Source organism: Equus przewalskii, chromosome 3, assembly GCF_037783145.1.
Source record: "Equus przewalskii isolate Varuska chromosome 3, EquPr2, whole genome shotgun sequence".
In the NCBI taxonomy this organism is placed as follows: domain Eukaryota; kingdom Metazoa; phylum Chordata; class Mammalia; order Perissodactyla; family Equidae; genus Equus; species Equus przewalskii.
The window spans coordinates 118,311,692-118,335,443 of NC_091833.1; the positions used below are offsets into that span (position 1 = coordinate 118,311,692).

Genomic DNA, 23,752 nt, shown 5'->3' on the forward strand with positions numbered 1-23,752 from the left:
TCGCGGGCTGCGGCCGGGCTTTTCAAATCCGCGCCGGGCGGGGGCGGCGGCCGGGGCCGGGCGGGGGGCGAGGGGCGGCGGCCGGGCGGGGGCCGCGGGCCGCAGGGCGGGGGGCGCAAGGCGGGGGCCGGGGCCGCGGGACCCCGCGAGCCGCCTCAGACCAGCGCCGAGCGCGCGCCCCGCTCCCGCTACTCGGCCGGGCGCGCGCCAGGCTGCGGCTAAACCGAAAGCCCGGAGCCCGGAGCCGGAGTCCGGAGCGCACGAGCGCGCGGTGACGTCACGGCCACGCGCCCAATCGCCGCCCGCGAGCCCGGGGCGCGCGGCCGAGGAGCGGGGACCTGGGCCCGCGGCGCCGCTCTCTCCGCGCCGCCCGGCGTCCACACGCGCCGCGCGCGGGAGCCGTCCGCGGCCGGTGTGGGAGGTGCCGCAGGGTCAGCCCACGTTCGTCGCGGACCCGGCGCCCAGCGGGTCGTCCGTGCCCCTGCTTCGGGGGTGGAAAGGAGGCGCCCGGGGCAGTAAGCGCGGTGGCGCGGGGCTTGGTCGTGCCGCCCCGATCGATTGGGGAAGGCGGAGGTCAAGTTCCACCTGCCCCCGCGCGCGCGGAAATCCAGCTGGAATTGCAGGGGAGCGCTCTGGAGGGGGCTCCGGGTACCGCAGAGAAGGGTGCAGAGGCCCCCCGCATGCTTGCGCTCCTGGAACCTGCATTACAGACTTGGCATAGGTGGCCACGACTACAGGAAACGGGGAAAACAGGCTCGAGAGAGACTGGCCGCCACGGTGGTGTTGGGTCTTTCTGTAGAGTATCTGTGGGCATGAATTCAGCCGTTCCCCCACCTCCCGGGCTCGAGTCTGGACCGGAGCTGAGTGCCGTGGGGTATCCGTGGTTAGAGCCAGGACTCAGGGTCCCTGAAACTGCTGGGGGGCGTGCCATACCAGTGAGGCTAGGGTGGGGTAGAGGGGCAGGGCAGGAGTGCCAGCGTGTGGTCAGAGTCCAGCTTTGGGAAGGTCACTGCGGCTGTGGTGAGGACAGTGGGCTAGTGGCGTGGAAATGTGCCACTCGAATGCCCTTTCAAGGAGGGTCTTCCTGACCAGCCTCCAGCTGCCAGCTCCTGCAGGGTCTGCCTCAGCTGCAGAGAGCCACCTCACTACTGATCTCGCCCTTCCCTGGGACAGTCACATCCATGACTGAAGGCATGGAGTACCAAGACCTGGTCAGTTCTGCCAGTGCCGGACTCGGGTAGGCAGCACTCAATTCAGGGAAGCTGGCACGTCAGACTTCCCCGCCTCAACCAGCCACAAGCTTCAGCTGCTTCCCATCACAACATCAGAGCTGGGACTGCCCAGGGCATGCCAGGTCCTGGAGGAGGCCCTGCCCAGTGTCCCAGCTGAAAGGGATTGGGAATTGTTGACAATTCCATTCCAGAACTAAATGGTGAGGTCCTGCTGCGTGCTGCACTTCGGCATCCTGCACAACCAGAAGAGACATCCTTTTCCCAGCAGCCTCTGCCAGGATGTACCTCAGCCCACTGGGAGCCCTGGAAGGTGTCTAGCTGGGCGGTGGCCCATTCATATTTGCATTTGGCTATCCTCAGGCTGTGGCGAGAATAGGTGCCCTCTCTGGGCCCTTGGATCCCTCTGGGGCACAAGCCTGAAGACTGGCTGCCTCCCCAGTGCCTTTTAAGCCCCTGCAGTACAGGAAATACCACCATATCTCACTTGAGTTCAGAGATTTGGAGTTGAGTCTTCTCTTCTGAAAAAAAACTCTACATCGAGAATAGTGCAATCAATTTGTAAATTTATTCAAAACATGCAAGTGTGTGTTTGGATTTTCTTGAAAAAAGTTATTCGGGGCTGGCTGGTCTTTTCTCGCCCAGTGCAGGCCTCCCTGGGCCCAGGCCGGCTGTCTCACAGAGGGTCTGAGCCCTTGTCAGCCAGCCTGGGCAGGTGGACAGCCCCCACCACACACACACCAGGGGACTGGCCCCGTGGAGAGCGTATTCCCCAGGACCTGTCACCCTCCGTCAGTGGAAGAAGAAAGACACTCCACATGACTGCAGGAAGCCCCAACAGGTAGGCCCTCGTGGGCACACGTGGCCCTCGCAGGCACTCACACCTGAGGCCCGCACGCGGGCAGCTGTTCCTCGGGAAGCTACTTCGGTGCACACCCAGCTTGGAAGCTCTGAGAGCCTGGGAGGTTTCCCCAGCACCACAGACCGAGAACACAGGCGTTCTTGGCGAGCAGGCTGCAGGCAGGCAGGCGAGAGCCATGAGAGGCCAAGCCCCAAGCCTGGTGGGCCCAGAGGGGTGGGAGGCACTCAAGTGACGGCAGCAGCTGGGGCTGAACCTTGTTTTGGTCTCTCTGAGACTCTTGTCATTTTTCTGAATGAAAACACAGGGGCCAGCCCGTGGGGGAGCATAAGTTCACGTGCTCCGCTTCTGTGGGCCGGGGTTCCCTGGGTTCGGATCCCGGGCACGGACCTACTCACTGCTTATCAAGCCACACTGTGGCAGGCACCCCACACTGAAGTAGAGGAGGATGGTCATGGATGTTAGCTCAGGGCCAATCCACCTCAAAAAAAAAAAAAAAAAAAACCCTCTGTACTCAGAGTGGGACGATTGCTTACAACGGAGGGACTGGGAATCCAGTCTTGACATAAAGTAGTGACCACAGACAACAGGCTTTTCAGAGGGCAAGGGCTCCTTGCTTTAGCCTGTTGGGGTTCAGCTGCCCTCTATCTCGGCTCGCACCTGCTGCCCCCCCCCCCAACAAGAACCTCTCAGGCCGAGGTCCAGCTGGGCAAGGCATTTAGGATCAGGGTACCTCAGGCCTGCCTGCTGGCTCTGGGACCAGCCCTGCAGCCATGGGACAAGGGGTCAGGGGGAACTGGAAGTCCCCTGGCAGCAAGGTCTGCAGCCACACCACCTCTGGCTGCCTGCCATCCATTAACCGCCCACTCCGGGCATACAGCTCTAGGAGGCACAGTCCACTCTCCCCTCCACCTTCTCTGTGTGGCCCTGGCTGAAGCCTGCTCTGCCTCCCTGCTCCTCTCCTCCACGGGTCCTACAGCTCATGGCCTGGACCTCCCTGTGAGAGCTGCCGCCAAAGGCAAGACCCAGGCCCCTTAAGCAAATGAGCCCCTGAGCCCTGTCTTGGCCTCCCAATCCCCCATGAGGGTCAGAGTCCCCCAGGGGCCAGGCTCATTGCTGTTTCCATGGGGATGCACGCACTCTGACCCCAGCCTTTCTCTATCCCTAGCCAAATAAAGAAGGCTTCCAAGTGGAAACCAGTGGTCTCAAGCTGCCCCTCCTCCTGTGCCCCAGGTGGCCCTTGCCTCCAAGGAGGTGTGGGAGGGTAGGTCCCCTCCTTGGCCCAGGGCAGGCCCAGAGCCCAGGCAGAGCAGTGGTGGGGGCCTCCCACCCCCAGACCTTCCTGGCAGCCCCTTGCCAGCCCTGACCTCTCTGCTCTCCAGGCTGGAAGCTTGCTTTTCCCAAGGCCTGGCTCTCCCTCAGCTCCTGCCCAGCCCAAGGACCACTTCAGTCCACTGGGACAGCCCCCAGGAGCCAGGGGGCAGTACTGCAAGGCCCCTCAGGGTCACATGGGCCAACCATCAGTTGAGTAGGATTCCCTGTCAGGCATGGACGTGGAGACTGAAACCCTGCTGAGAAGAGCACCCCACCCCACTCCTAGCTGAGAGGCCTGAGCAGGAGGCCTCCCACCCTCTCTGTCTACCTCTCTCTGCATCCACTTCAGGGGTGACCTACAGTGAGCCCCTGAGAGGCCTGAGGAGCCTGTCTACAGAGTCTCAGTGGTCACCTCCAGGAGTCTGGTCCTGGTGGCAACTGCAGACCCATCTTACCCCGCAAAGGCTGCTGCCTGGAGATTCCACCTGAGCCAGCTTAGGACTCACCCCACACACCCCTCCCCAGATTCCACTTCCTAAATCCTCCTCTAATCCAGTCTCTCCTCTCCTGCCTGCCACTCCGCCCCACCACTGCCAGGGCCTTAGTTCAGCTTCCTACTTGGAATTAGAAGGCAGCTTTCTCCTCACTGGTTCCCCACCCCACCTTCTCCCCCACCAGTCCATCTCTGCCCCCAGCCAGCGGAATTTTTCTAAATCACAAAATTGACCATGTCACCCACCTGCTTAAAATCCTGCTATGGCTCCCCAGTGCCCCTCACACAAAGCCCACTCCTCAGCCAGCCTCCCGTTGGACTTTCAGGAGTGGGGAGGATGTCCAGCTTTGCCTCTCCAGCCCAGCCCTCTCCCCAGAGCTCCCAGTCTGTGAAGCTGACTGCCCACTGGACTTGACCCTTGGACAGCCACAGGTACCCACCCTGGGCAGATACCGAACTGAACTTCCCCCTTCTCTTCCCCTCCCATGGCAGGTCTTAGTTGGAATCCTACTTTCTCCAGAAGTTCCCTCCGAAGGCTCTTGGGGAGAATCTTTCCTTGCCTCCCTTGCCCCTTCCAGCTTCTAGTGGCCAGCAGTCCTCGCCTTTCTTTGGCTCGTGTCAGCATCACTCCACTCCCAGGCTCCATCTTCACGTGGCCTTCTCCCGTGTCTCCACCTGTCTCTGTTTTCTCTTAGAAGGATACCAGTCGTTGGGTTGGCGCCCACCTAATGACCTCATCTTAACTGCATTACATCTGCAAAGACCCTTTTCCAAATAAGGTCTCATTCACAGACACAGGCGTTAGGATTTGAACATATATTTTGGGGGGACACAACTCAGCCTACAACACCTCTCTTAACCGGTTGTACAACCTGCAGGAAGGAAGGGCTGCGTTGGGTCGGAGCCCGCCTCCCCTGAGAGCGCGTGCTCGCTCCTGCGCAGCTGCCCTCCCTCCAGAACGCACGGGGGACGCCCGGGGCGGGGGCGGGAGTCGGGCAGGGCCTGTGCGGCTGGGCAGGCTCGCTCGCACGTCCTGGTGGAGGGATGCGGAGGCCAGGCCTGGCTGCTGGGGCATCAGGGTTAGGGACCTGCCCGGTCACCAGCCGGGCTCCCGCCGCCGGGCCCCACCCCACAGTGACCCGCCCGCCTCATTGGCCATGCGCCCGCCGCCCGGCCCCGCCCACCGCCCGCGGCTCCTTTTCCTGCCTCGGACCCCACGCCCCGGGGCCGGGAGCTGTTTGTTTTTTGCAGGTCCGGGTCCCTCGGAGGAAAGGAAGAGATGCCTGAGAACCGAGGGCAAAGGTGAGAAGATGGGCGTCCTTCGCCATGCCGCCCCACCCTTCCTGCGGCCTCTCTCCCCCATCCTCCGCGGGGCCTGCCCCAGATGGAGGACCACCCAGGGCAGGGCCCGCTGCCACCACTGCCTATTCACTCAGCCTTTGGTTAAAGAAACATTGTGTTGTACTAAAGGAGCTCTTCTTTTTCTCATTATGAAAGTTGTAGGAAATTAAAACCCAGAACAGCAGAGAGAAGAAAATAAAAGTTCTTCCTAAGCTCTGGGCCTGCAGCGAGATGTAAGCGTCGGAAACAGCTTGGGGAGCGCTTTGGGCCGCTTCTGTTCTGGACTGGTGACTGGCTTCACAACCTGAGTGGGGAGACTGACCAGAGACAGCAGGAACAGCCACTCAGAGCCACTCTGGCTGGCAGCTGCAGAGACACCAAGCCTGCCCTCTCCGCCACCACCCCTGCAACCAGGTGGATCCTTTCTATTATTTTTTTATTGGAATAATTTTACATTTACAGAAAAGATGCAAAGGTAATACAGAGTTCCCCCCGCGGGTTTCACCTAGTATCAACACCTTACATTTCCATGATAGCTTTGTCAATCTAAGAAGCCAACGCCGGTCCATTACCATTAACTAAATTCCAGACTTGACTCAGAACTCACTAGTTTTCCCACAAATGTGGAAGGATTCTTTTAAAAGCAAATCTGATTGAGGCCTCCGCTGCGGGCTCTGACGAAGAAGCTGTACCAGACTGGCCCTCCCACTGTAAACAGCTGGCACGTGGACAGAACAGATGAGGCAGCCAGTCTCAGGTAGGAAACAGAGACTGCTGACTGTCGTTCCCAGGGAAGGGAAATTCATGAGGTACACCCTGACCACCCCAGCTCTATGTTTGCGGGCAGTCTCCTACCACAGCACAGGGCAATGGAGTCCTACCAGGACACGCTGTCCCACTGAGCTGAGGGGGCAGTGACATAGTAGCTGGAATCTGTGGGGAGTGCACTGGAGGAGAGACAAGTGTGTCGAGGAATCTCAGATGTCCCACTGTCCTTGGCTGAGGACTGGGCTGCACATGCTTAGGATGAGGCCCCCAGATTTACCAGAGAGCAACTGCCATGGGAGCTCTGGCCCAGCCAGAGTGGAGACGTCATTCAAGACCGTGAATGTCCCTGGCATGCAGCTGGGACACCAGGATCCAGACCCTGGGACCTGGGGCTGCATCCTAGAGCAAACATTCTCCAGACACATCCTGTCTTAGTTATCTACTGCTGCGTGTCACATTACCCCAAACTCAGTGGTTCAAAACAACAGTAAACATTGATTATCGCATGCAGTTTCTTTGGTCAGGAATTCAGGAGTGGGTGAGCTGGACAGTTCTGGCTCAAGGTCTCCCATGAGGTCTCAGAGAAGATGTTGCCCAGGACTGCCAGCATCTAAAGGCCTGACTGGGGCTGCAGATGGGCCGCCAAAATGGTTACTCAGGTGGTGCTGGTCATTGGCAGGCGGCCTCATTTCTTCCCCATGGGGGCCTCTCGATGGCCTGCTTGAGTGTCCTCCTAACATGGGGACTGGCTTCCCCCCGAGGGGGAATGCAAAGGGGAGGACGCCAGAAGCTGCAGAGTCTTTAGTGGTCTGGCCTTGGAAAGGGCACATTGTCATTTTCAGTGGAAGATAACAGAATCTAGAGACTCTACAACATATCATCCACAGCAACCAATATACAATACAAAGTCACTAGGCATGCGAAGAAAAGAGAAAATGTGGCCATGATCAAGGAAAGAAACAATCAATAGAAACCAATCCTGAATCCAGTGTTAGATTTGACAGGTAAAGACTTTAACGCAGTTGTTTCAAGATACTCAATAATTAAAGGAAAATGTAGTTTAATGAGTGAAGAGAAAAGGAATCTCAACAGAAAAATGGAAGGTGTTTCGAACCAAATGAAAATTCTAGAAATGGAGAGTGCATAACTGAAACGAAAAAATCAGTTGGCACCCTTCACAGAAGACTGAAGGTGACATGAGAAAGAGTCTGTGGACATAAAGACAGACTATCAGTAATTATCCAATCTGAAGAACAGAGAGGAAAATGAGGAAGAAAATAAGTAATCTCAGGCACGCGACAGACAATAGTGAAGGGTTTAACAATATGGACTGGAACCTGAGGAGGAAAAGGTAGGATTGGGACAGAGAAAAGTACTTGCCAAAATAATGGCCAAAAATTTTCCAAAGTTGACAAAAACATTGACTTACACATCCAAGAAGCTCAGCAAACCCCAAGCAGGATTCAGCCTGCTGGGATGCAAACCACAAGTAGGCGCTTCTTAGTCAAACCAGAGGCACAAGCGGTAAAGACACAGACAGTGGTCTTAACCAATTGCAATCAAAATATCGCACTTCTGCAAACTTTACCAAAAAGAAAATACCCATGTGAATACACTGACTTGCCAGGGTCTCGTGCAGGGGCCTTGTTAGCTTCAGGACGACAGTGCCTCTAATTGGGACAACCGTGAGTTGGGTGGTGGTACAGGGAACAGCTGGTCAACAAGAGAGAAGGGAAAAGAAGAGAGAGTCCAGAAATACACTCCCATGTGCTGGAACTCTGACATAGGACGGTGGGACAGGGCAGACTGGGCGGAAGGAAGGACTGTTCAATCAGGAGGCCTGGGAAAGGGCTATGTTATCTCTAGGGTACAAAATGAAGTTGGGCTTGTATCTCACACTACATTCAAAGGTTCCTGGAAACTCTAGATGGATGAAGGTCTTAAATAGTAAAAGAAAATATTTCAATCTTTAGGTAGAAGATACAAGTGAATTCCCTTCTGACCTTAGGTCAGGGAAGATTTCTCTAAAAGGACAGGAGAAAAAACCCATTAGCTATCAAAGGAAAGATTTGACTGTACTAAAATTAAGAACTTCATTCATCAAACGACATCAAGAACATCCAAAACAAGCTTGAAGAAGAACAAGCTGGAGGTCTGACAGCACCATATAGCAAAAGAAGTTATAAAGCTACAGTTACTAAAACTGCTTGGTATTGGCTCAAGCATAAACAGGAAGCCCAAGCAACAGAATCGAGTGGCATGCATACATGGCCACCAGATTTATAGCAAAAGTGCCACTGTCATCCACTGGGTTATATTAGTTATTTGCTTCTGTAACTAATTCTTAGAAACTTAGTGGCTTAAAACAACACATCATCTTAAAGTTATATAGGTCAGAAATCAGATGCAGGTCTCACTGGGCTAACACTGAGGTGTCATCAGGCCCTTGCATTCCTTGGCTCAGGCCCATTCCTCCATCTTCGAAGCCAGCAATGGCTGCCCCAGTCTCCCTCCTGCTGCATCGCTCTGACCTCCTCCTCGGCAGTCTGTTCTCCCTCTGTCCCTCACTTCTGCCTCCCTCTCCCATTTCTAAGGATGCTTATGATTACATTGGGCCCAGCTGGATAATCCAGGAAAACCTCCTGTCTCAAGATCCTTAATATAATCACCTCTGCAAAATCCCTTTTTCTGTGAAGCAACATGTTCACAAGTTCTGGAACTAGGAGAGGATGTGTTCATTTTTGGAGGCCGTTATTCTGCCTACAGAAGGAGGAGGAACGTGGTCTTTTCAAGAGATGGCACTGGATCTATGTTGTACCCAGAGGGGAAAATAATCCTCGATCTCACCCTCACAGCCTACAAAACAAACAAACACCAATACCAAATGGTCATAAGCCTAAATGTGAAAGACAGAACAATTAAGTTTCTAGAATAAAACATATCAGAATATCTTCGTGACTTTGGGGTAGCAAAGATTTCTTCAATCACAAAAAGCACTCACCAAAAAAGAGATTAAATCATTAAAATCAAGAACTTCTATTCATCAAAAGACACCATTAAGAGTTGAAAAAGTAATCCACTGAACGGAAGAAAATACTTGAAATACATGTATCTGACTAAGGTCCGATATCCAGAATATACAAAGAATTCTTACAAATCAATAAGAAAAAGGCAGAGAACCCAATAAAGAAATAGACAAAAACTATCCTTACACAGGTACTTCATGAAAGAGGAGGTCCAAAAGGTCAAAATCATATGAAAAAGTGCCTCAAGGGCCAGCCCCGTGGCCTGGTGGTTAAGTTCAGTGTGCTCCACTTCCACGGCCCAGGTTTGTGGGTTCAGATCCCAGGCGCCAACCTACACCACTCGTCAGCCATACTACGGTGGCAACCCACGTATAAAATAGAGGAAGACTGGCACAGATGTCAGCTCAGGGCAAATCTTCCTCACACACACACACACAAAATGAGGACTGGCAACAGATGTTAGCTCAGGGCTAATCTTCCTCAGGGGAAAAAAAAGTGCCTCAAAATTCTTAGTCATGAAAAGAATGCAAAATGAAACCACAATATACCCCACATCTTCCAGAATTACAATCACAATAACTACAAAAGCAAGGATTAATGGGGCTATGCAGTGACTCCCACTCTGCTGGCGGTGGGGGAAGCTGGTAGAACCACTTTGGAAAACTGTTTCCAAATGTTGAACTTAAGCACACTCTCAAAGGGGAAAAACAGACAAACGTGACTTGGCGGTAGAAGCCAGAGTAGAGGTCATCTCTGAGAAGGGGGGATGTCAGCAGGGGCATGAGGAGGCTTCTGGAGCTGGCAGCCTCCTGCCTTGATTGCAGTGGGGCCCGCACCGGTGTGTGCATAATGGAAAAATGCTTCAGACCGTACACTTAGGACTTGGGCACTTTCCTTCACTTTACATATACTGAAGTAAAAGTAAAACAATTTTAATTTTAAAACTAAAATTTTAATTCTACAGGTTTACAAAAATATACATTTGCAGTAATGCTGACCCAGCAATCCAGCTTCTAAGGGTCTGTCCTTGAATTTGTAATGATTAAGTTCAGCTTTATATACAGAAACCCCTTCAAATAACAATGGCTGAGAAAAGAGAGATGTTTTCTTGCTCTTATGTAAAACAAGTCCGAGGTTGGCAGTCCAGGCTCCTTTCTTTCCATTCCATCACCCACAGTGCTTGGCAGGCAGAAGAAAACAGAAGGGTCAAGGGGCCATCTTTTCTGTAAAGACCTTTCCCCTTAAGTCCCAGTTTTAGCTCCAAGAGAGGCTAGTGAATAGAGTGTTTTTTCCAGTAACCCCAGTAAAACCAGGGTTCTGTTATAAAAAGGTAAAGAGAGAATGGGTGTTGCTGTGGGGAGCCAGTAGGTTCAACCTCAGTCCCACAGACACCATTCTTGGGTTTTCAAGATCCAAAGGCACATCCCTCTCGCGTCCCAGCCCAGGGCCACCACCTCGGGCACACAGGTTGTCGCAATGCGGGGAGAGAGGGCTGGAGGCCAACCCCGGCTCCTCCCGCTGCATATGCCTGGCTAAGGCTGCTTCCAGCTAGAGGAAAGCACGCCTTCCCCCATAGGTGCTCAAAGGCATCCTGGCCCATCTGCTGCGAGGACCTTGCCCTCCAGCCTCACCTTAGGGTCTTCTGGGCTCACACCCTCGCCCTTGCCTGGCCAGTAAGTGCAAGCCACCCACCACCCCTGCTGTGAGCATCCCTCTCTTGCCAGCTTGCTTGCTCTGGTACCTGACTCCAAACTCCCTTCAGGCCCAGCAGGCCATACAGGCCAGTGATTGTGCCACCTTTCACTGTCCCAAGATGCCCCTACCTCCTTCTCCTTTCCTCTCTTGCACACACTTGGACTCCACTGTTCCTCTCTTCTTTCATCACACTTCTGGGCAAAATCCCACCCTGGTCAGATCTAACTCTGCCTGCCCTGTACCTGAGCATGGCCGGAGTACACCACACAGCCCTGCCAAGTTTTCCTCTGGTACCCTGACCTCTAACCTGACCCCCTAACCCAGTCCCTAATCTCACCCATAACCTCATCCCTAACCTGATTCTCTAAGCTCCCTAACTGGGGCACTCCTGCTGCCTGGACATCCCACCCTATTTCTCTTGACTCTGCCACTTGTATAAACGCAGAGCGACTATGGAAGGTTATGTATGATTTGTGGGGAGCATAGGGAAGAGGAAAAGGGATCCCCCAAAATAAGAGAAAAGAGAGAAAGAAAACAGCAAAAAGAATCCATGACATTAAAACATACCCGCTACGCCATGATTCTGTGCACTTGGACTGCTGCACGAAGAGATGCAGGACAGGAAGGCAGCCATTCATTTGGCATTAAGGATTCGAGATGCAGGACTTCTACTTGCTTCTTTACACTTATTTTTATAAACTTGAAATGGCTACACCAAGCACATGTTCTTTAAATAATCAGAAAACCCAATAAAGCTATTTTGACAGTTTAAAAATGAATTTTTCTAACACCCCACCCTTCCTGGGCTGCAGAGAGCATCACACATGGTGCCCAAAAGTCCCCAACACAGCACCAACCCCTCTATGGAGATCCTATTGTTGGCTCCTTTCTCCCACTTGTAGGTCCACATGCCCAGCTGGGCTAAGGCAGCAGGGTACCGTACCAAGAGACGGAAGAAATGACCCAGAGACAGCAGGCAAGACGTGCAGATTTATTGGGACTTACGTACAGGGAGAGAGTCCCGGGGCAGCCAGCTGGACATAGATCTGTGCACGGCTACTGCCCCCCAAGAGAAGCTTGTTTAAGTAGGCAGAGGAACAAAGGCTGTGTGCTTGCCAAGGGGGATCATCCGTCTATGACCTGCATTCCCAGGACCAGAGACATCCCTCCCCCCGCCCAACTGGAGGGCCTCTGTGTTTCCTCAGACCTCGAGGGTCTTTGTGCTAACTATTCCATGAGAAAGCAGCTGGGTTGGCCAAGCCCAGGACTGTTATCATCGTTAGTGCTGGCACATAGCCCAGACAGGAGCCTCAAGGACACATGGTTTTAAAGGGGGCACACCAGCTAGTGCCCCTACACCACCCCACCTGGCTGGGCCAGGGGTGAGTCATCCCAAGGGCTGGTGAGCAATGTTGTACACTTCCTCACACCCAGCTCCTTGGGCAATACAAAGGCGGGTGGGGCCTCCCGGTGTCCTTCAAAGTCCTGCAAAGACACTCTTGCCTTTCAGTTGATCACCACCTCCTGCTCAGCCCCATCTCCGGTGAGCATTGTCAGGGATCAGCTTTCTTGCCCGCTCTGTGGGGCCTCCCTCCCTGCCCCTGGATGGCTTTGGGACAGTCCTTGGGAGCTCAGGGCCAATGTCAGCTACTAGTACTAGGACATATTCCTACACTTTGGGCATTAAAAGCCCAGTCCTGTCTGACCCTGACTGCCTGTCTGCCCTGGTACAGGCCTAACCTGGTTGGGGCAACGAGGACTGTCTTTCCTTATACCCCCTTTGACTCCTAGGGGATAGGTAAGAAAGAAGCCTGGCTTTATGATTTGTCGGCAGTGGAGGCCTGGATTTCATGCATATGTGCATATGTGTGCTTAGATTAACTCTACATTTGACGTCTAATGCGCTCACTGCCCAGTCCCAATACAGGCACTTCATGTCATCTCCAAAGGGCCCTGCACTAACCAGAGCCACCTTCTCCCACCTGAGATGGGGACTCCAGGCCCATCCCGGTCCAGCAACTGGCAATTCTGGTTCAGGGTTCAGGAAAACCACTCCAGGCAGGCTACTTCTTCCAGATGGTGAGGGTCGAGTGATGGGGGAGCCTGACGGGATCAGGAACTCCTGCACCTGCTCCTGCACGGAGAACACATATGCACTGAGTGTGTGCTGCAGGAACCTCACCAAGAGGTGCCCTGGGATTACATCAGTCAACAAGACAGGCAGATGGGGCGAAAAGGATGGAAAAGACCTTCTAGGCAGAGGCCTGAGAGGAACAAAGGTTGGGAGGTGGGAAGCGGCGTGGCGAGGCCGGGGAAGGGCCTGGCGCCACTGGGTTGGGGTGCAGGCTGGTGGGAGTGGACCTCAGGAGCCGCCGATCCCCACCTTTACCCCAGCCTGCTCTCCCCGCATCACTTCATCGACCCTCCCACGCCCGTCGCGAATGTGACCCCATCTTAGAGAAGGGAAGGGAGGGGCTCAAAGGTCACGGCTGCCTGGTTTCTCCCTCCCGGCTCGGGGGAGAGGCTTCTGCGAGCAGGTGCTTGAGCGCTCGGCGGGGCGGACCCGCGGGCTCGGCCCAGCCCAGGGGGGAATCCCGGAGGCCCCGAGCCGGGTCCCCGCGTCCCCCTCGCGGACTGGGGGTGGGGCAGGCCAGCGCAGGAGGGCGAGGGGGCGAGGCGCGGGCGAGGGAGGATCTGTGTTGGGGGCACCGCCCTGGACCCCGAGGGACCCTCCCCAAAACGTCCCCGGAGCCGTTTTCCGCCCATCGGTGCCGGGCCTGCTCCCGCTCCGTTGCATACCGCAGCCGCCGCTCGGACGCGCGAAGACCCGCCACGCATGCGCCGCCGGCTCCCTCAGCGTGCGCGGCCGTCGCGCCGGGGTCGGGCGGCGGGAGGTGCGACGGAAACCAGGATACAGCACGCCGCAGGGTCAGGTCGCCCGGTGCTCGCCGGGACTTGTAGTTCGCAGCCGCGCAAGTCCGGCGGGCGAGGCCGCCGCGGGGCACGCCGGGACCGGTAGTCGGCCGCAGTGCCCGCCCCTCAGCTGGCCGGCGGCGGGCGCCCGAGGGGCCCAATGGGAGCGGCGGCCCGGCCGCCCCGCCCTGTAACGCCGGACGTCCGTGCCGGGGCATGGCCGCCGCCGGTGCCGGGCCCTTGAGTTGAGCGCCTGTCGCTGGGAGCCAACCGCCGCCCTCAACCGTCCACGCGGGGGCCCAGGCGCCGCCGGACCGGCGAGGAGCCGCGGCCGCCGCAGAGGAGGAGGAGGCAGCAGGAGGTCGGAGCGGTCTCCGCGGCCGGGCACATGGCGTCCATCTTACTGAGGAGCTGCCGCGGCCGTGGGCCCGCCCGCCTCCCGCCGCCCCGCGCCGCCGCCCCGAGGGGTAAGCCGCCCGCGCTCTGCCGACGGCGCGGGGCCGGCGCCGGGGAGGTGGGCTGGTGGCCAGGGGAGAAGGGCCGGGGGACGGGGCCGGGGTCGGGGCTTGGAGCCGGGGGAGGACTGTGGCCAGGGTCGGTGTGGGGACAACAGGGGCCGGGGGTGCAGGGCCCAGGGGACAGGGAGCCGGGGCCAGGACGGGCGGAGCGGAGAGGGCGTCGGCCCGGCAGCCCTGCGGCGCCCCCGGGGCGGGTCGGGGTGCTCGGACGCGGCCCGGGGCTGGGGTCACGCCGGGCCGGGGCAACGCCCAGCAGGGACCTTGGGCAGCCCTGCCCTGCACCCCGCCCTGACCGGCCCGCTGCCGGGGCGTGGTGAGCGTCCGGGCCGTGCGGGCAGTGCGCGCGGGGCGGCCGGCGCGGGCGGCGCCCGTGGCTCACGCGCGCTGTGACCTTAGTCGCCCGCCTGCTGGCCGCTGCGTCGTGAGCGGGGAAAGTTCTGACGGTCCGCCCTAGGATGGTCTCGGCGCTCCTCTCGTGGTTGAGGTGGGTGGGACGTGGCGCCCACTCACGAGGGCTCCTGAGATGAGACGGCCGGGGGCTGGCAGACGCTGGCGAGCAGGCCCTGCGGGCTGGCAAGACGTCTGTGGGGCTGATTCCCTTATGCTGTTATCGGGCCTCCATAGAGAGCCCCCAGGTGTTGCGGTGCATGGCCTGGGGCAGATCCCGTTGTACCTGGAGCGTCGGTGACCCTAGCTGTGACATAAACTTCGGGCCCTTAGGAGTCCACGAGTAGTCTTGTGGCACTCTCCCTCACTCCCTCTCTCTATTTTTCTCTTTTTAGATTAACCTTTCTGAGCTTGTTCCTTATTTTTAAGATCCAAGTAAAGATAAAACTTGCCCTTGAGATTGAGAGATTCAAGTAAAATGATATACTTCAAGATGCTTTACAGTTTGCAAAGGCATTCTAAGAACCATGATTCTTCTAATTTTTAGCAATAATGGCTGGTTGGCTGCTTAGACCTTTGGAGCTGTGGAAAAGGATTTGAGCAGCAAGAACTGACTGTGTGTCAACTGTTGGGTGTCCGGTCCAGCTTTTAGCCTTTCCCTCTGCTGTCAGAGCTCTCTCTGTATCCCTTGCCTGTTAAGGGTGGTGATAATAGTACTTTGGCCCCTTCACTTTTCTGTAGCATGTTTATGGGTGAGAAATTAACTGAATTTGCTTTGTGGTTGTATCATTCCAGGAACACAAATGTTTCCTGAAGTTATCACTGTTCTTTATTACACAGACATAAAGGGCAGAGAGTGGGTTTGCTGTAGGACCAACAGAGAATCCAGAGCCTGCAGGACCCAGGGACAGTAGGGAGCAGGTCCCTGAACCCTCAGAAATGACACTCCTGGCTGGCTGGGCACGGCGGCCCTTATCTAGTGCACGTTTCCCCTTTTATTAACATCTTGCTTAAGTGTGGCTCATTGTCACAGGCGGTGAGCCAGTGCTGCCTGATGTTGTTAGCTGAGGCCCATGCTGTATTCGGATTTCCTTTTTTCTGTCCCGTACACCACTCTGATCTCTTTTTCTGTTATGTACTTTTCTTTTATCTGCATGCACTTTATTCTGATGTCCTTTTTTTGTCCCAGGTCCCTGGACCCCATCCAGGACACCACGTTACATTTAGTCTCTATTTCACTTTAGTTCCCTCTTGGTGGTGACAATTTCTCAGATTTCCCTTGAGAGTTTTGAGGAGGACTGGTCAGATATGTTGTAGGATGCCCCTCTACTGGGATTTCTCTGATGTTTTTCTCATGGTTATGGGTTTTGTAGGGAAGACCACAGAGATGAAGTGTCCTTATCACATCCTGTCTAGGGTGCCTGCTTGCAATGTGATTTATCACAGTCGACGTTGACCTTGCTCACCTGCCTGAGGTGTGACTGCAGGTCTCTGCTCTGGATTACTCTTTTCCGCCTCTCCACACCGTGCTCTTTAGGAGGAAGTTGCTCTGTGGGGCACATACTTAGGAGTGGGCTAGAGCTCTGTAGAGGTGGGCTGACCAGATTCATCAAGGACCGGGTGTGAGAGCAGACAGACAGGAGGACTTGAGGAGGAGCAGGCTGGGAGAGTCCAGGAGTTCTTGGAACTCTTGAATGTGAGGTGCCATTGGACCTCTGGGTCTCATGTACCCGCAGGTATTCAGGTACAGAGTGCCTGGGGAGGATCTGGAGGAGTGGTAGAGAGGAACCTGCCAGGAGCAGCTTGGGGGAGAACCTGGAGAGTGTGGTCTCCTGGAAGCTAGATAAAGAAAGGTGTGGGATACAAAGAAACGTATTTGGTCTCTGTCCCTGGTCCCCAGCTCTTGGCTGAGCTCCTAAAAACCCTTCCTATTTCTCGAGTGATAGGAATGTCTTTTGTTCTTTGCAACGAGCCCCTTTTCCTCATACCTGAGTTCATGCTAAGGCAGAACCTGTGATTGTAAGGTTGGACCTTCCAGCCCCACGCTCAGCCTCCAGGGAGGGGAGGGCATCTGGAGACTGAGTTGGCTCGCCAGTGGCCAAGGTTATATTCAATCACGCCTAGGTAATGAAGATAAAAACTCTTGAACAGGGAGGCTTGGGGAACTTCTGGGTTGGTGGCGCATGCCGACCCCACGGGGACAGAGGCTCCTACACTCAGGACTCTTCCGGACCTCGTGCTATGTGCCTCTTCGTCTGGCTGTTCGTCTGTATCCTTTATGATAAACTGTAATAGTAAGTAGAGCACTTTCCTGAGTTCTGTGTTATTCCAGAAATTATCAAAACTGAGGGTGTCATGGGAACCCCCAAATTTGTAGTTGGCCAAAGTGTGGGTAGCCTGGGGACCCTACTTGCAACTGGTGTCTCAGTCTTGTGGGCCAGAGCTCTTAACCTGTGGGTCTGCATTCATGCCCGAGAGAGTCAGAATTGAATTGTAGGACACCCAGTTGGTGTCGCAATGGGGGAGATGAATTGGTTGTTGGAAAAAAGACCAGAAAAAGGGCTTCCAGAAAGAGGGAGTGGCCCTTGGCCCACATCTGTTTGGCGGAGGGGGTAGGACAGAGCCTGAAGCCCCGCCGGGGGCTTTCCTGGGAGGTCTGGGGGCAGAAGCCTTCAGAGTGAGGAGAGCATGTAGAACAGAGGGGATGTGAGTTCACGCAGCCTAGAGATGGGGGGCAGGCCAGGGAGCTCTGGGAGCTGTGACAGCTTGTCTGCTTGCTGGGGGTGGGGGGAGTACATGGGGCAGGGAGCCATTTCTGATCAAAGTTCTTGAGGTGAGGGGCTGGCCCAGGGCAGGGGTGGAGGGGACAGGCACAGGTCGGGGAAGGCTTCTATTTGGGAGACAATGTGGGCAGGTCCTCAGCTGGAGTGAGAAGGGCCAGGTGTGCTCTTTGCCAGTTGCTTTTTAATTTTAACTGAGAATGTGACATTTGAAACATAAAAGATTACTTTATAAACCATGGTGACTGAACACTCAGGAGCCCAGCTCCCAACTTAAAACCAGGCTGTCACCTGTATTACAAGATCTCAAATTTAGTGTTTGATGGGAATAGCCTTCTGCACAGGATGTGAGAGTTACCCATGATGACACTGGCCTCCTATTGAATTACGTAGTGACAAGTGGAAGTCCTTATCCCCAGAAGGTCCACTGGGAGCAGCTTGGGTCTACCCTGCCTGGCTTGCTCCAAGGGTGTCCAGGAGTTGGCACCTGTCCCCTGCCCTGTCCGTCTTCTCTCCTCCCTTTTCACACGGGCTCCCAGAGTGAGCTCTCAGCAACTCAAACCTGCTGTGGGCACTCCTGCTGCCTGAAGAGTCTTATATGATGCCATCCTGCTTTTCCAGGCTTGCTGCCTGACACCCCCCTAGTTCCTCAAGCTGCCTGACACCCTGTTGGGATGGCACCTGTGGCCCCGCCACCCCCAATATCTGTCTTGTCCCTTCCACAAGCTGCCCCAGCACCAAGTTTGATCACAAGTAGGCCTGAATATTGGTCATGTGAGTGAACTCTGAATTTATGCTTTTGGAAAGTAGAATGAGTTAGGGAAAGTGTCAGAATACATCAAAAACCTAAAAATATGCATACACTTGTTAATATTGTTTATCCAAGAAATGGCTCACTCTTGGCTTTATTTTTCCAGTAATTCTCATTGCCTTCACCCCCTCATGTGGGCAGGGAGGGCATTGGGTCATTGGGGTGGGGCCCTTGCTTGCTCTGTGGGGCTGTCTGTGCATTGGGGGTTATATGCACCCTGGCCTCTGCCCACCAGAGCCAGCTGGAGCAAATGGGAGTGGTCTCACCCAGGGAGATCCACAGGCCCATGCTCCCCAGACCCTCCGCTGATGCAGTCCAGTGCCCACACTTGGGGTGCATGGAGCCAGCCCTACCTCAGGCTCCCCTTCTTCCCAAGGGGTACCCTGAGACACTATATTGCTAACTGAGGCAGACCCTTCACTTAGCAACAGTCTGAAACCTTCCAACACTCAGAACAGGCTTCCAGAAACTTACTCTACAAAGGAAATCAGCACTCTTTCAGACTCTAAAAGACGATATCAGTATAAAGCGCCTGGCTTGAGACTTATTTTCTTGTTTTTTCTTTGTTTTTGTCATAGGTAGTCTGGGGGATCGTGCTTGTCTCAGTTGTGCCAACACCGTGGGGTTGATAAGCCGCGTGTAAGTAAATAAATGTCACTTTCCATCTATTTGAACGTGGGAGCCTGAAAATGCTCAAGTGATTGTGACTCCCGATTTTGGGGGAGACAGTATCTCCTACTTTCCTGTTCTTTGTTTTTGTTTTTTTTAAACTTTTTTCTTTTCCTTTTGAAATATATGACCATATATGTATAGTGGTGAATCTTTGGAGAATAAATGAACGCTCATAATCCCAGTACCTGTTACAAATATTATTAAAATTTGATGTATTTTATTCTGGTCTTTTTTCTTATATTCTGGTTTTTAAAACATGCAGTGGTAACCACAGTCTACATATAGTATTATGTATTTCTTGTGACAGATCTTTTCCATGCTCAGTTAATTTTCAGTGGATTTTCATTTTCCACTTGTGCAAAAAGACGTTGAAAGTGCCAGCTAACATTGTCGATGTTGGGCTCCATCAGTGAACACACAGACCCTTCCTTGCACCACATTCCGTCCTTCACAGAGCATCTTGCTGATCTGGTGCTGGCCACGGGGCTCACCCCTGCCTGGTTCTGGGAACGTATCTAGAGTGTGGTGGACTTAGCCCTTCCCTGTGGTAGGAGGTCCATGGTACTGCTGCAAGGGTGGAGGTCTTCCTGGAGGGAGTGGCATCCACACTTTGTGTCCACTCTCACACACGGACTTGAACTTACCTCGGAGCTGCTGTGATCTCCCACCTGCCATCCCCTCTGCCCAGCATCCCCAAAGTCTCCTGACACCCCTCACCTATGATGTGGGACGCCCAGACCTCTCTCCTTGCTCCACCTACCCCAGACACCCAGAGTGGAGCTCACTTCTCCCTTCCAACATCCCTAGTTCTTTCTGTTCAAGAGTACGGGACCGTATCCCCAAGTGCTGTCTGTCTGGCCCCTCACAACCCCTTCCCATGGAGCTGTGAGGTCTTTTCGGTTTTCTTAGTCATTTGAGATTAATTTGTCACCTCATCCTGGCTATAAAACTTTTCTGGAGGATGCTTTTGGGAAAGATTTAATTCCCCGAAATGAAAACTACATAAGTCATATGTGAAAAATTGGTTGTTGTTAAAGGAAATGGTGTGTAAACATATTTTCAGTTTTATATCTTTTATAAAGTGCTAAAATGTGCAGCTGGACACACATGGCTTTTCACACATGTGTGAGTGTCTCCGTGGAGTGGAATCAATGCACGTGCAGTGTTTGGTGGGGACACGGTAAAGTCTGTTTACAAAGTCCTCCCAGCAGCAGCCCCTGCAGGGCCCACTTGCTGCCAGAGCACTCCCACCTGGCTCTTGGCTTTGATTTTGATTAGGTTTCTTTTCTGAGAGTCACAAGACTTTGTTGTCATGAAATCCTTTTTATGATGTGGAGCCATTGACGTATGAGTGTAGAACATCTTTGCTCTTGCTGAAGTGTGCTGTTCTAGATTTCATTCCAAAGTGAACTCTCTAATCTGTGGGTGGCATTTCAGGGACCTGGGGCCCAGCAGGTACCTGTAAACAGCATGGCCGTGACCCGGGGGTACAATCATGGTTGCAATGAGGGATGTGGCTCCGCAGGGCCAGCTCTTGGGGTTTTTCAAGACAAGTTGGAAGTCTGGGTTTTGGTGTCAAGTCTGAGGTGAGAGGACTGTGGTGTGGACCTGCTGCAGCCCCGTGTGGACCGCGTTCACCCGCGTGAGCCACCCCAGGCGTGTGGGGGCCGGTGCTGCGGGTCAGTGACCCTGGCAGCGTGCAGGGCTGGCTGTGCCTGTCTCCCTGTCCTGGAGCAGCTGTCGTGCCTCGGCGCTCTGTGCCTGTCGTTTACCCTAGTGCGTGCTCCAGCTGGCTCTCGTCTCTGGGGGACCAGGCCTCACGTGCCTTCTTGGACAGTCTTTCTAGATGAACTTTTGAATTACTTCAGGTGTAAAATGTTATTTTGGGGATTGTAACTGGGATGCCGTTAAACCCATAAAATCATATGAGAATATTTTAATATCGAATGTAGTCTTTACAGATGTTTTCTTTATTATGACCTTTTCTCTCAGAAAGAGGTGTGTCATTTTCTTTACATAGGCCACACGCATTGCCTTTAAGACAGTTCACAGATGTGTTCTATTTGGTGGCATTAATGAGCCTCCTTTTTCATTATCTTTTCTAAGGGATTATTACTGGCATGTAAGGTACTAATTTCTATATATTTTCTTGTGCCTGGCCGCTTCACACAGCTCCATTGATTATTTTTTAGCTCATATTGTAATACATTTTTAATTAATGGTTATGGATCTTCCTAGTGCATGATAATAATTTTTGTCTCTTCCTTCCCAGTGCACTAAGCTTCTGTTGGGGTTTCAGCTCTTATCTCAGTAGCCAGATGTTATCAGAACAGCTGTAGTCATTCATGCATTATTACAACAGCAAAAAATAGAGTATCTAGTGTTTAACTAGTCTCTGCTGTTAGCTTCTGTTTTTGAGTACTCTGCCATGTCTGTTTATTCTTATCTTAAAGTGTTTTTATTAGAAATGGATGTTGAATTTGTTGAGCACCTTTTAAGATTCAAATGCCCTTGCATTTAAGATTTGTATTAAAACATAAAAGCTGTGCTTTATTAATATAAATTTTTTATAAGTTCACAATTTTTATGAAGTTAAACACTTTGTTTAGAAAGTTAAACCATGAGAACTGTAAAGCTGTTTTGCTGAACTCATATGCTTCAAATTAGGGATTATAGATGAGAGTTGAAGTCTTACATCAGTCTCAGCATCCAAAAAACATTTTTTTTGATCATGCAGTATAAGAAATCTTGAGCTAAGTAGTTGCAAGTGGTAACCATTTGTATTAGTTTTTTTAACAGTTACTTTGCAATCTCAGTCTTCAGTTGAAATGGTCCAGACCCCTGAAGGATGGAGAGTTTCTGATTCAAGGCAACATCGTGGACATTATCTGGCCACACTTCACCTCCTTTATCATAGAAAGAAAGGCAGAGAGAAAGGACCCAAAACTCTGCGTAAGCAGTTAAACATAGCACAGCAGCTCTGAAACCGAGCACACGCTGAACCTCATTCAGTGGGAAAACCTGAGCTGACATGAGGCTGTTTCTCTTCTTAAGTCTCCGTTAGTGTGAGTACTCATAAGATTTGCTGCAGAAATATCAGTGTGTTGGTGACAGGTACGGCCCTGGCCCCCGGGGGTGCTCTTGGCACATGGCACACTGGCTGTCATGCGGCCTCGAGGGCTCTAATAGGTGTTGAGGTGTTGGGGGCAGTTGTCTCCAGCTCCACAGCTGAGGGGCACTTGTCCTGCAGGCAGGCTTGGTTTCACCTCTTGTCTCTGGGCAGAGAGGTGTCTTGCACTTCTGGAATCATCCCTCTTGGTGGTGGTACCTGTTGCTCCATTGTCTGTCCATCCTTCCCTGTCTTGTTGCTGGGTCACTTTGCCCCTCCTGGCGTCATGTCCCTGGAGAACTGAGGGTGGCGTGTTAAGGGTTGCATCTTCCCTGGCCCAGCCTGAGGCTATTGTCTTGGCGAGTTGTTCACTTGGGAAGGGGACATGTTACCATGAGTTTAGTGGCCCACAGGTGTTATGCCTGTGGCATTTTCCCAGCTGTTTGCAAGAGTGAAGAAGTGCTGTGGCAGAGAGCATGTCTGGGTCCCTGCATCCCGCTCCCAGTGCCTGCCATCAGGTGGCTGTGTAGCTGATACCGGCACAGGAAATGCTCTGAACCCGTGAACGCTGTTCCTCTGCCAAACACTTCTTGGCTTTTTTCTTCTTGAAGGTGACAGCAAATGTCCAGGTTGAAATGGACATAGGAGTCAGCATCCTAAAGTAAAACGAGTGACTTAATGAAAATCTCAAGCTTTTTAACATGAACAAATGGGGCTTTCCTCTGGGGACCATGTGTTTCTGTTGTTATGTTGCTTTCACCCAGAGCATTTTCCCCCCCACTTTAAAGGTGATTTATCAAAAAAAAAAAAAGGGAAGGCAAAGAAAAAGCAGGAGAAAATCAGTTACTGGATGGTAGGAAGCTGGGCCCACTGGCCCTGCATGGATGAACCGACTGGGTGCTTTTCAGAAGCATTGCCGAAGCCAAGGGCTCTGGCAGGTCAGGGCAGAGTGCGGTAGGCCTCAATGACGGGGTCTGTCCCAGACGCCCTCAGGAAGGCAGCAGTGCCCAGGTTAGTTTTGTTTTGATGGAAATTTTTTGAATAATAAATTATGCAATTTTATGTTTTTTGAAAATAGCTAATCCTTTCTGGCTAGATGGTTAGTAATAATACTCTCTCTAATGTGCTTGAAGACAGCCAGATCTTGGGGCCTCACAGGCCTTGACTGGGTGTGCCGGCTGCTTCTCTACTTGGTCTGTTTTCACGTGTCTCTGCCTTTGCCTGTTGCCTGCCCCTTGTGACTGCTGACGTTACAACTTCTCATGGGAGCCGCTCACTTCCTTGCTAATTGAGGGTTGGGAAATTGGATAATTAAGCTTGGTGAAGATAGGAGGTAAGGTTTATTTCTATGTGGGCACTGTCATCGCCCACGTTGAGAGGTGAGGCTGAGGCACAAAAGGCATGGGCTATGGCCAGCGTCTCGGAGCAGCAAGTGGCCGAGCAGCACTGTGAGCCAGCGGCTCTGCCATGCTCTGTGCGGCCTGTCCCTTGGCTACTGTGACTTAGGACAGGGTGGGTTCGAGGGACCCCCCCCAACCTCCTGGCTCAGGTGTTGACTCTGGGGCTAAGGAGCTCGTGGGATAGGATTGACCCTGCTCTTTGAAGCCGGGAGCAGGGGCTCAGGACAGAAGAAAAGTCAGCGGGGAGTCAGTTGGTGTGAGGCTGGGGGTGTCCTGTACCAGCTACACCTGCCCATTCTAGGCTGCGGGCTAAGACAGGCACATTCCTGCTTGTCCTTCTGTATTCCTCCTATTTAAAAGGAACAGCAAAATCACACATTTCCCAGCTTTCTTCCAGCCCTGACTGGTGGCTTTTCAGCTGCTCTGATGGGACAGTG

The 23,752-nt window shown here is 53.4% G+C and overlaps 1 protein-coding gene and 2 long non-coding RNA genes across 11 annotated transcripts in view; 2 read left to right on the forward strand and 1 right to left on the reverse strand.

Moving 5' to 3' along the window:
• The first annotated feature begins 4,850 nt into the window (after positions 1-4,850).
• On the forward strand, positions 4,851-7,603 carry LOC139082412 (uncharacterized). Its single transcript, XR_011538385.1, has 2 exons — positions 4,851-5,197; positions 5,393-7,603. It is a non-coding gene; the product is annotated as an uncharacterized lncRNA (long non-coding RNA).
• A 4,094-nt stretch (positions 7,604-11,697) lies between these two features.
• Positions 11,698-13,663, reverse strand: LOC139082411 (uncharacterized). The gene is made up of 2 exons (XR_011538384.1): positions 13,525-13,663; positions 11,698-12,859 (listed from the first exon to the last, which is right to left on the reverse strand). It is a non-coding gene; the product is annotated as an uncharacterized lncRNA (long non-coding RNA).
• A 61-nt stretch (positions 13,664-13,724) lies between these two features.
• Positions 13,725-23,752, forward strand: part of LETM1 (leucine zipper and EF-hand containing transmembrane protein 1) — a 38,665-nt gene continuing 28,637 nt past the window's right edge. The window contains exons 1-4 of one of the 9 annotated variants that reach the window (XM_070613469.1): positions 14,103-14,152; positions 15,917-16,030; positions 16,668-16,837; positions 18,713-18,773. In XM_070613469.1, coding sequence (XP_070469570.1) covers positions 16,822-16,837; positions 18,713-18,773 — 77 coding nt within the window. In that variant the 5' untranslated portion in view covers positions 14,103-14,152; positions 15,917-16,030; positions 16,668-16,821. Of the gene's footprint in view, positions 14,153-14,492; positions 14,641-15,090; positions 16,838-18,712; positions 18,774-23,752 lie in introns of those variants that run through there. The other 8 variants (XM_070613468.1, XM_070613471.1, XM_070613470.1 and 5 more) reach the window with 8 other exon arrangements.